Here is a 10,942-nt window from a genome sequence, read left to right as displayed (position 1 = left end):
AACTCAGAGCAGCATCACCTTGTGCATGAACAAACAACTCCATGTGAGCATGATCCTCCTCCTCTCCCTCCTCTCACCCTTTTCACTGAGACCAAGACCTCAGAACTCCCCCAATGGCCTTGGTCCAGGCTCAGCCTTGCCCTCCAGGATTTTTCTTCCCCATGGATGGCATCTGATCCCCACCATGTCCAGGGTCACCCTGGCTCCCAGCAGCATGTGCCAGGTTTAGGGCTGGATCGAGGACAGGACAGATCCTGTAAGCAGCAGGATGCCTCAAAACTGCCATGCTGCTGGAACCTCCTCTTCCCAAAGCCACACTGGCTCCAAACTGCTTGGAGGTCTGGGTCTGAGGGTGGGGCTGCCACTGCTGGGCTCCTTCCCACCTGCCCAGCCCTCTCCTCCCAGAGGAGCTCCTGCAGCCCCCACTGACCCCCTTCCCCCAGGACTGTGCCATGAGTGGCTGTGACCTAGTTACAAACCCAGCTCACAGACAGGAGAGGAGGTTAATCAGCAGCACTGCTGTGCTCCAGGGAGGGGACTACAGAGGTCCTGGCTGGGTCCTGGCACCCATCTCCAGCTTTTGGCTAAAACCATTTGCCAGACTTGTTTGTTCTCCTTCCTCAAAGGTAGAAAAGCAGAAAGATACACCAGGCCTGCAAAGGTGTGACTGTGTTCACAAGGGTCTGAGGATGAGGGAAGAAACGAGGATCTGACTCCATGTTTCAGAAGGCTGATTTATTATTTTATGATATATATTATATTAAAACTATACTAAAAGAATAGAAGAAAGGATTTCATCAGCAGGCTAGGTAAGAATAGAAAAAGAAGGAATGATAACAAAGACTTGTGTCTTGGACAGAGAGTCCAAGGCAGCTGACTGTGATTGGCCATTAATTAGAAACAACCACATGAGACCAATTCCAGATGCACCTGTTGCATTCCACAGCAGCAGATAATCAAGGTTTCCATTTTGTTCCTGAGGCCTTTCAGGTCCTCAGGCAAAAAAATCCTAAGGTAAGGATTTTTCATAAAATGTGTCTGTGACACAAAGCCATGTGTTTATCCACTGCAAGTCAAAGCCAGAGTTCAAAGCTGTTCCTCTAACCATGCTGAGAACCCAAAAAAAGCTGTGAGTAACCTTCCTGAGAGTGTCTGTGGGGAGAATCTCACCACTGATGGGCCAAAGGGAATATGCCAGAGGGAAGACGTATACATGTATATTTGCATGTTATTCATATTATAGATATACATATATAAACACCTCAGAGCACAGAGCAGAACTGGCCCCTCCAGGGCCTGTTCAGAGCATGGTGCTGGGGGCTGGCCACCCTCCACAGGAGCCCTGTGTTGCTATTTTGAAAGAGCAGCAGCTGGCAGGTTCCTAAACCACAGTGTCCTGCTCCAGAGGAAGGGCTGGAAGCATGCTGGCTTCTCAGGAGCTGCTGGTGAATTAAAACGACTCCTGGCAGCTCGAGAGGGAGCACTGGGAGGTAGAAGCAGCAGGTGGGCAACCTGGCAAGTGCTGAGAATAGTGAGTATGTGCAAAGAGCCACGTCCTGCTGGGAAGTTACAGCAACAACAAGCAGCAGCACGAGTGATGGAAAGGAAGGAGGTGAGGGAGAGGGAAATCAGAGCCCTCAGCTGACCTTGCAGCAATGCCAAAGTGCAGAGCCCTGCTGCTAGGTCACTGCCAGGAAAAAAGCATCACCCTCTTGGAAAAGTGGGTCCCGATGGCCAAGCCAGAGGAAGGTGCTGAGCAGGGATGTAAACAGCATCCAGCCTGGGAATTATGCAATTACGTGAGTCTGAGAGAGAAACCTCTCCAGCGGCGTCACACAGGGAAGGATCCCGATGCCATCTGCATCCCGTGAGGGCAGACCCCGCCTCAGAGCCGGGGCTGCAGACACCACAAGCCGCTTAATCCGCTGAGCACCGGGATAATGGGGCTCGGCGGGGCCGGAGGAGCCCCTGAGCTGCCTGTGCACGGCTTCGTTCCCAATCCTGGCACAGGGGGGGCCAAGCCGTGATTCATCTGCCTCCCACATGTCGCCCCTCGCAGCAAATCCTGCCCGGAGATAATTGCTGCCTTCCTGAGCGGGTGCTCCAACAGAGGGACCGGCCCGGCTGCGGGGCCGCAGTGACAGCTCGGGGCTCTTTGAAGATGCTGAGAGAGCTGCTAAATATGCAAATCCAGGCACACTGCTGTGGCTCTAATTTAATGGAGTTGTTGACCCTCTGCAGCTGTGTGGGAGCAGGAAGAGACAGACTGTGGAATGCAGCATCCCTGATTGACTATTCCAGCCACGGGCCAAGCCCTGCTCTGCTGGGCTGTTTTAATGGCTGGGAGTTGATCCAAAATGCCATTTCTGAAGAGCAAAAAGCTGCTGGGTCATATTTCTGTTTCGATTCAATGAAAAAGCTTAAAAGAGAGAGATAAGAGTGTAGCTCCAGGTCTTTTCGTCCATGGCTGGAAGCTAAAGCAGGTCCAGAGCTGCCCTGGAAATGTCTCCAGTGGAGCAAAGCCAGCTCTGCCTCATGCTCCAGGCTTCTTTCAGGGCTGCATCTGGTTCCCAATGATAATGATGATGCCAACATCGTGCTCCTGCCTGGGATAATCTCCCTTTTGTTACACGTGCCCTGATGGGGCCAAACATTTCTGGTTCTGCCTGTCCAGTTTCTTATGTAACAGCTCCCAGGGACAGAGGGCTGCATGGGGGAGAGATGCTTGGTTTTTGGAATAAGCTCCTTGGGCAAGAAAGCTTAGATATGACTCCCCATCCTACAAGGAGTCAGCTGAGAAACTCCCCCCAGCAGTGATCATGCCTGGCACAACCAGCAGCCTCCCCATCCTTCCCCAAACAAAGCTCATCCACTCTGGGCAGGGCTGCTGACGCTGTTGGAGAGGTCAGGATCAGAACAGGACAGTGCTCCCTTTTCCTGGCTGTCCCCTGCTCTCCCTGCCCAGCCCACAGAGCAGAGCAATCAGCTAAATGCTTTATCCCTCTGCAGCCAGTCATGCCAGGGGGAAAAAAAAAGAAAAAAAAAAAGAAAGAAAGAAGCCTGAAGTGATCCCTTTGCTGGCCTGACACCTTAAAGCCTCTCACCTGTCCCTGTCTTTCATCAGAGTTCTAAACTCCTTAGGATGTCATCACGTGCTCCATAAATAACAAATATATATAAGCAGGGGCTGTGGAGGATGCAGCAGACAGAGGAGGGGAGGCAGAACCCCGGATCCTCCTCTCCTGCCAGCGCTGAGACGGCACCAGGCGGGCAGGGAGCGGCTCAGCGTCCCCGGCTGGTAAGCACCCACATTCCTGTCACATCCCAGGGACACTGCCCGCCTCGGGGACAGCTCCTGGTCCCCTGGGCACTGCGGCTTGCTCCTGTGTCCCAGGATGGGGGAATTTCCCCAGAGGGGTGGGGGGTTGCTGTGCAGAGCTTGGCTTGCTGACAAGTGGTTTAGGCACAGGGAAGGGTGTGACTCTCATCCAGCCCCTGTCTCACCCCTACACTTCCAATATGTGCTTCCAAAACCCAGCTGTAGGGACTCTTCTCACTGAAACCCTCCCTGTTCTGGATGTGGGAAGAGCTTGAGATCTTTTGCACAGACTATTTGATTTTAAGACTGGGTGAATAACTCTGTACTGTCAACTAATTTAAAAAAATCCAGCTCCAAATCCAGGCAGACAATTCATAACTTAGTAAAAGATATTGCCAGAGGGGTTCTGTGCATCTGCCTGTTTATTTACCTGTGAGCATCTCTCTGTACCATGGGGATGCTCTGATTTCTGGTGCACAAACACAAGCGATGGCAGAAAAAATTTACAGAGCAAGCTCTTGGTTCACTGCTACAACACACAGACATAGTGGGCTCATCTCAGGCAGGTCTGGCAAGGAGTCACAGCACAAAATTCAGCCTGGGGTTTAAGTGACTTGAACAAATACAGAAGGCTTTGCTGGAGCATCAGAGGACAGATCTATGGAGAGAGAATTTTCCTCATTGCTGTTTCTCACTTACTCTGGGACCTGGGCAGAGTTTCCTTCACTTCTGCAGGTTTGATGCTTCCCATGGTCCCCCCATGGCTGTGGAGGGCTCGTGGTTTCTCCAGTGTTAAGGAGCACTGTTGGTTCCCCTGTGCTCTGCAGGTTCTGTGTATCCTCCCCAGAAGACCTTTGACTCTTCAGGGAGCTGAGAAGCAAAGCAAGAAGTTCATTTCCAGAAAACAAACATAAATATATCAGCCCTTCAGCTGTATAACCTGTGTTGGCAGGAATAACATGCTGGAGGGGAAAAAATGCAAGGAAAACAAGCAAGGAGCAACCTTTCCCCTTCCCTGACTACTGCTCCAGGGTGTTGCTGGTTGGGGTCTCAGGCAATTCCTAAAAATAGCTGGAGGGACCTGATTGCCCTTTCCCAGTTTTCTCTAATGGGATTTGAGCAGACACTTGAACAGGAGGTTTTGAATCTTCAGCTCCTTGGATGTCCCTGCAGAGACTTCCTGGGACTCTGTTTCCAGCCTCCATATGCTCTGGGATAAAGACTTGCTCTTGGACAGTGAGCACTGGATGGTGGCTGTTGGAGAGCAAACACCCCTGAGGAACCTGGGCTCGTCCCTTCTCCCTGCAGGGGAGTGAACTGCATGACCTTTAACAGTCCTTTCCAACCCAAACCATGCTGTGATTCCACAATCCAGCTCCAAAATTCCCATGGAAACTGAAATGCTGGCCCTGCCTGAGGCCATATTAAACTGCCCTCTCTGCCCTGCCATCCCTGCACAGCCATCCCAGCCTGATCCAGCAGCATCTCCCCAGCAGCATCCCCAGAACTCACCCGAGGCCCTCAGCACCCCCAGGATCAAACCACCACTGCATTTTCAGGGTCCCCTGAGCTCACCCTCTTGCCTACTCCGGGATTTATTCATGCAGACGAGTCCCTAATCCAATTAGTGGGACGGGGAGTTCCAGAAGATTTGACAATAAGCTCTATGAACATTAGAGCCACCCCCAGTCCCCAGCACCCCACTCTCCCTGCCAGCTCACCCTGCTTTGCTTCCCTGCTGCAGGTGCATGAACCACCCATTCCCAGCATAACTTCAGTCAGTCCTTGGTGGCTGGAATGAGCACTGGGGATGCTAAATAATTCCCCTGCCAAGGAAACCCTCTGTCCCTGATGGATCTGATCCCTCAGATACACACCCACAGCCAAACCAGCCATTCATTGAAAATAAATCCTGACCACCCTGTCTCACCTCAGGCTGGATAACACTGGCATTTCAAGCATCCAGCCCTTGGCATTTCAGGATGGAAAATTCCCAGCTTGTGCCAGTTGTGCCCTGTGCAATGTTTGTGCTGGTAATGCTTTTGTTTCCATAAATCCTATTAGCTGGAGGCAAGCCTATAATTAGCAGGGAAAGCCAGCACCTCTGAAACAATAATCAAAAATGACCTGGCTTTGCTCTGGCTTCACTGGAAATTGCTTGCATATTGCTCTGAGTTTGGATAGATGGTTGAATGGGTGCTCTGAAAGCCATTCCCACTATTTCTGTCTGCAGGATGTGTGTGCTTAGTGAAGTTATTCACCCAGTTTGTGGTTCTCTCTGGGTTTATTGACTCGGTTCACTCACACGTGAAAGCAGAGGCAGATTGAAGGCACAGGCTCTGATCCAGGTCAAGGGATTTGTCTGGGCTGTGCAGGATGGGTGCTGCCAGATGACCTGGGGTGCTGGTGACCCTCTTGGGGGAACCCATGTAGAAGGTGCAGTGCCTTGGGCTGTGTTGGGTGGGATCAGCTACCCAAAACTGCTGGGGCAGGGGACAAAGCCTGAGGGCACCTCACCAGAGAGGACAGCCAAGGCCTTCAGCCTCAGTCACCTGCTCATCCCTGCCAGGGATCCACCTCTGTGGGTGTGGACATGACCTGAGAAGCCAACAGAGGTGCAGCTGTGTCACTCACCTGCTCAGTGGGTCAGAGAAGGGGGTAAATCCTGCCAGATGGGGTCACTGACCTGCTCAGTGAGTCAGAGAAGGGGGTAAATCCTGCCAGCTTGTGCTCTGGAGGAGGTGGCTCTGGCTGCCTGACGTGTGTCCCTGTCAAGGCACCTCCATGACCTCCTGCTCCAGCACAGCTGTGCTGTTCCACAAACACCAGAGCATGACAGGGAACTTTCACACAGATAGGTGCTTGTTTTCCAGCTCTTGGCTCCCTGCAGGCACATCCCACCCTGCCTGTCCCAGGGCAGCAGCTCCAGGGTTCTCCTGCCCGTCCCACTGCCTGGGGCTGTCATGGGCTGGGCAATGTTGGGCAGGATGCTCAGCCCCCCACCTGCTCCAGCTCTAGCAGCTCTGTCCCCTCTCCCTGCTCTGTCCCACCACCTGGATCACTGTGCTTCTGTCCCCCTGGTCCCCGGGGTTTGCTCACAGCCAGTGCCAGCCTCCTGTGTCCCCAGCTCACAGCGAGGGCAGCTGGGCTCACTGGGGGTGGCTATTTGCTGGGTATACAAACAGGAAAAGGGGGGCAAGCAGCCTAATCCTGTCCGTGAACAACAGATACTTCTGCTGGCTAACGGTGCTGGAGGAACTCGGCTGGAATAAAGGGTGCGGGAGCCGGCAGGGGCTGCTCCGAACCGAGGGAGCGGCGGGAAGCCGGGCAGGAGGAGCAGGAGCAGCAGCAGCAGCAGCAGCAGCAGCAGCAGGAGCAGGAGCAGGAGCAGCAGGAGCAGGAGGATGCCGGCACTCAGCGCGTTGCCGTTCCTGAAGCCGGTGCAGCTGCGCTCGCCCCGCAGCCCGCCCGGGGGCCAGCGCCGGCACACGCTGCCCGCCAGCGAGTTCCGCTGCCTCGGCCCCGGGGATGCCGCCAGCGTGTTCGAGATCGAGCGCGAAGGTACCGGAGATTCTGCCTGCTGCCATCAGCCGGGTCCCCTGGCGTCTGTTTCCAGTCTCTTGTGCTCCTTGTAGTCGTGAATTCCCCTGTGGGTGCCCCTCGTGGGATGGATGCAGTGGTCCTGGCCACCGCGGGCTCCCTAATGAGGTGGAAGATCTGTGGTTAATGAGCTGGAGAAGCACGGCCCCAGCTCACCCTGGGAGGTGATGCTGAGTAGGACCCCAAAGCAACCCTGTGAAAGACAGGGTAGGAAAAGGGGAAGTGGGAGGAAGGACACCACGCTCTGCCTCCTCCTGCACAAGGGCACTTTGAGGTGCCACCCTGGAAACCTTTCCCCGTTTCCTTCACCGTAGCTTCCCTCACCCAGACTCACCCAGCCCATTTCTCCCTCCTCTCCAAGGGCAGGGCAGCCAGGGATATGCTGAGAGGGATGGCTCAATTCAGCACCTGCTGCTGTAGCTCTGGAACCAGCAGAGTGAGGAGCTGGTCATTGGGCCATGGGGAACTGCCTCTGGAGAAGCAGAACTGCTCCCTGGAACCATCTGTGTCCCTCAGAACTCCTTTAGACCTCTCAGGCAGCAGGACACATGCCATCTCTCCCCATCACATCCCGCTTTCCCTGCCCTACATCAGTGCTGGGAGTGTTTCTGGGTCGGGTGTGCTTTGTGTCTCACTGTGGTCACCACTGCCCCCCTCCAGCCTTTATATCAGTTTCTGGGGACTGTCCCCTGCACCTGGATGAGATCCGACACTTCCTGAACCTGTGCCCGGAGCTGTCCCTCGGCTGGTTTGAGGAAGGGCGGCTCGTGGCATTCATCATCGGCTCCCTCTGGGACCAGGAGAGGCTCAGCCAGGTATGACCCAGTCCTTCCCACCTCGTGCACCACAGGGAGGGCACCAGCTGGTGTGAGGGGAGCAATGCAGGGCACCTGGGGGCACCTCAGCCTCAGGGGAGAAGGGGCAAATCCAGCCTCAGGTCATTCAGTGAAGGGTGGGATAAAGGCAGGGGTGACTCTGCACTCAGGCAGGATCAGGAGGTTCCATGGATCCAAGGGTTTGGCTTTTCCTTCTGCTTGAGACCCTCCAAACCCTGTCTCCTCCCAGGGAGGGGTTTGAGTGGCCCATCAAGGCACCAGCCCTGCCAGAGCCTGGGGACCGGGAGAAGCTCTCTGGGGCCCTGAGGCTACTCCCAAAATCTCCTCCCACAACTAACTGTTACAGGGCTGCTCTGGTAGAAATCAACTTTCTCATTAATTAATTTTAACCATGCTGTTAAAAAATATGCCAAGTAATTCCCCTCAACATTCATTTTAAAATTAAAAACCCTCTGAGGACAATAGGGGGAGCTGAGCAGGCATGGGGAGAGTGAGGACCCTTGTGACAGTGTTTACAGGGGTCTGAGGATGAGGGAAGAGACGAGGATCTGACTCCATGTTTCAGAAGGCTTGATTTATTATTTTATGATATCTATTATATTAAAACTATACTAAAAGAATAGAAGAAAGGATTTCATCAGAAGGCTGGCTAAGAGTAGAAAAAGAAGGAATGATAACAAAGGCTTGTGTCTCAGACAGAGAGTCCAAGGCAGCTGACTGTGATTGGCCATTAATTAGAAACAACCCCATAAGACCAATCCCAGATGCACCTGTTGCATTCCACAGCAGCAGATAATCATTGTTTACATTTTGTTCCTGAGGCTTCTCAGCTTCTCAGGTGAAAAAATCCTAAGGCAAGGATTTTTCAGAAAAGATGTCTGTGACAGACCCTGGTTCTTTAGGGTGGGGAATAAGAAGCAGGATGAGGCACCCTGGTCCTGCTAAGCCCTGTTTCCCCCTGGCAGGCAGCACTGACCCTGCACAAGCTGCAGGGCTTGGCCGTGCACAGGGCTGCTCTGGCAGAAATGAACTTTCTCATTAATGAATTTCAACCATGCTGTTAAAAAATACGCTAAGCAATTCCCCTCAACATTCATTTTAAAATTAAAAACCCTTTGAGGATGATGTGGGGAGGCGAATGGGCATGGGGAGAGTGAGGAGCCTGGTTCTTTGGGTATTGGAATAATTACCAATATAGCCAGATGGGACATGCCTGGGCTTGTCTGGCCCTTGCTGCTTGACCAAAGGCGGCAACTGTGGTGATTTCACCCCAGAGACACCTTTGGCCAGCTGTGTGCTGCAGCTGGGCGCTTGGGACAAGTCCAGGTATGCAGGAGCTCAGGTTTACCTCTGGTGGAGAAGCTTTAAGGCAAGGTGAAGGAAAAGGAGTCGGGTTCTGCTGGAGGGTTTCAATCCAGAGCTTTATTCTGGCCCACAGCTCTGCTGCTGAATGCAGCAACAGCTCCAACAGAACTCCCTGAACTGCATGGTTGCTGTTCCTTTTACCCCAGGGAGAGGGGCAGGGAAGGAAAATGAGGGACCACCAACCAGGTAGCAGGGGGGAGTCTCAAGGGACAAATGACACCTGGATGGCCCAATGTCCCCTCAGGGGTAGGGCATCTTTTGAACTCTGCCAATCACTTGACAGGCATGGGGAGAGCAAGGACCCTGGTTCTTTGGGGTGGGGAATAAGAAGCAGGACGGGACCCCCTGCTCCTGCTAAGCTCTGTTTCCCCCTGGCAGGCAGCACTGACCCTGCACAAGCCGCAGGGCTCGGCCGTGCACATCCACGTGCTGGCCGTGCACCGCACCGTGCGCCAGCAGGGCAAGGGCTCCATCCTGATGTGGCGCTACCTGCAGCACCTGCGCTGCCTGCCCTGCGCCCGCCGCGCCCTGCTCATGTGCCAGCCCTTCCTCGTGCCCTTCTACCAGAAGTGCGGCTTCCAGGCGCTGGGGCCCTGCCAGGTGACCGTGGGGGACCTGGCCTTCGTGGAGATGCAGCACGCGGTGCGGGGCCACGCCTTCATGCGCAGGAACAGCGGCTGCTGAGGCCCTGGGGCTGGGAGGCTGCAGCCCCTGTCCATGCCCAGACCCATCATCCCCAGCTGGCCCTGGATACAGCTGCTCCCTCTGCCACATCTGCCTTCCAGCCACACCAGCCTGGCCCCATCCCATCCCTGCAGGGCTGGGCACAGGAGCTCCCGTCAGGTCCTGCTGGAAGCATCAGCTCCCAGGGCTGGGCACAGGAGCTCCTGCCAGGTCCTGCTGGAAGCATCAGCTCCCAGGGCTGGGCACAGGAGCTCCTGCCAGGTCCTGCTGGAAGCATCAGCTCCCTGGGCTCTGCTTGAGCTGCCCTGGCTGCAGGGCCATGAGTCCCCTGGGATGGAAAGGCTTTGCCCTGGGAATGGCTGGGAGGGCTCTGCTGGTCTGAGGACACTCCCACCCACCATGGTGTGCTGAGACACCCAGCAGAGCCCCTGCAAACACGTGCCCCAGCCTGGCACACCTCCCACCATCACCACCACCACGAGTGGAGCACACCATGGCCAAGCCCTCCCTGAGCAGCCCCCAGGCCAGGCGGGGGTTGTGGCAGCCAGCCCCTGCCCACAGCCATCCTTCCAGCCCCCTTGGAGCACATTCCCAGCCCACAGCCACCCTGAGCTGCACCTTGCAGAGCCTCCCCAGGGAACCAACCCAAACCATTTGGTCCTCCCTGTCCCAGACCCACAACCAGCCCAGGACAAGCCTTTTGCAAACAACTCAGGTTGTTGGAAAGCAGTAAATAAAGATGTGGTGGTGATTTTCTACACAGCCCATGTGTGTTCCTGCCCTGCTTTGATCATGATCTCACCACAATGGCCAAAGGGAGAGCACCAGCTGGTGTGAGAGGAGCAATGCAGGGTACCTTGGGGCATCTCAGCCTCAAGGGAGAAGGGGCAAATCCAGCCTCAGGTCATTCAGTGAAGGGTGGGATAAAGGCAGGGGTGACTCTGCCCTCAGGCTGGCTCCATGGAACCTCCTGATCCTAGGGTTTGGCTTTTCCTTCTGCTTGAGACCCTCCAAACCCTGTCTCCTCCCAGGGAGGGGTTTGAGTGGCCCCTCAGGACACCAGCCCAGCTTGTCCTCCCTCCCTGCCACACCAGCCATCACCAGAACAACCAGAACCCCCTAAAAGTGCTCCATCCCC

At 54.9% G+C, this 10,942-nt stretch overlaps 1 protein-coding gene across 2 annotated transcripts; it reads left to right on the top strand.

The window, feature by feature from the left end:
- The first annotated feature begins 2,918 nt into the window (after positions 1 to 2,918).
- AANAT (aralkylamine N-acetyltransferase) lies at positions 2,919 to 10,562 on the top strand. 2 transcript variants are annotated; one of them, XM_071452613.1, is made up of 4 exons: positions 2,919 to 3,298; positions 6,547 to 6,880; positions 7,580 to 7,734; positions 9,499 to 10,562. In XM_071452613.1, the coding sequence occupies exons 2-4, from the start codon at positions 6,724 to 6,726 to the stop codon at positions 9,802 to 9,804; spliced, it is 618 nt and encodes a 205-aa protein (XP_071308714.1). In that variant the 5' UTR covers positions 2,919 to 3,298; positions 6,547 to 6,723; the 3' UTR covers positions 9,805 to 10,562. The 2 variants fall into 2 exon arrangements, with proteins under 2 accessions (XP_071308714.1, XP_071308715.1); XM_071452614.1 differs by lacking the exon at positions 2,919 to 3,298 and having other exon boundaries at positions 6,468 to 6,880.
- Positions 10,563 to 10,942: the final 380 nt, after the last annotated feature.

Source organism: Agelaius tricolor, unplaced genomic scaffold (assembly GCF_023055355.1).
Source record: "Agelaius tricolor isolate 1412-34295 unplaced genomic scaffold, bAgeTri1.0.p SCAF_35, whole genome shotgun sequence".
Lineage (NCBI taxonomy): Eukaryota > Metazoa > Chordata > Aves > Passeriformes > Icteridae > Agelaius > Agelaius tricolor.
The sequence above is the reverse complement of the archived record's forward strand: the minus strand, read 5'-3'. Positions and strand labels throughout refer to the sequence as shown.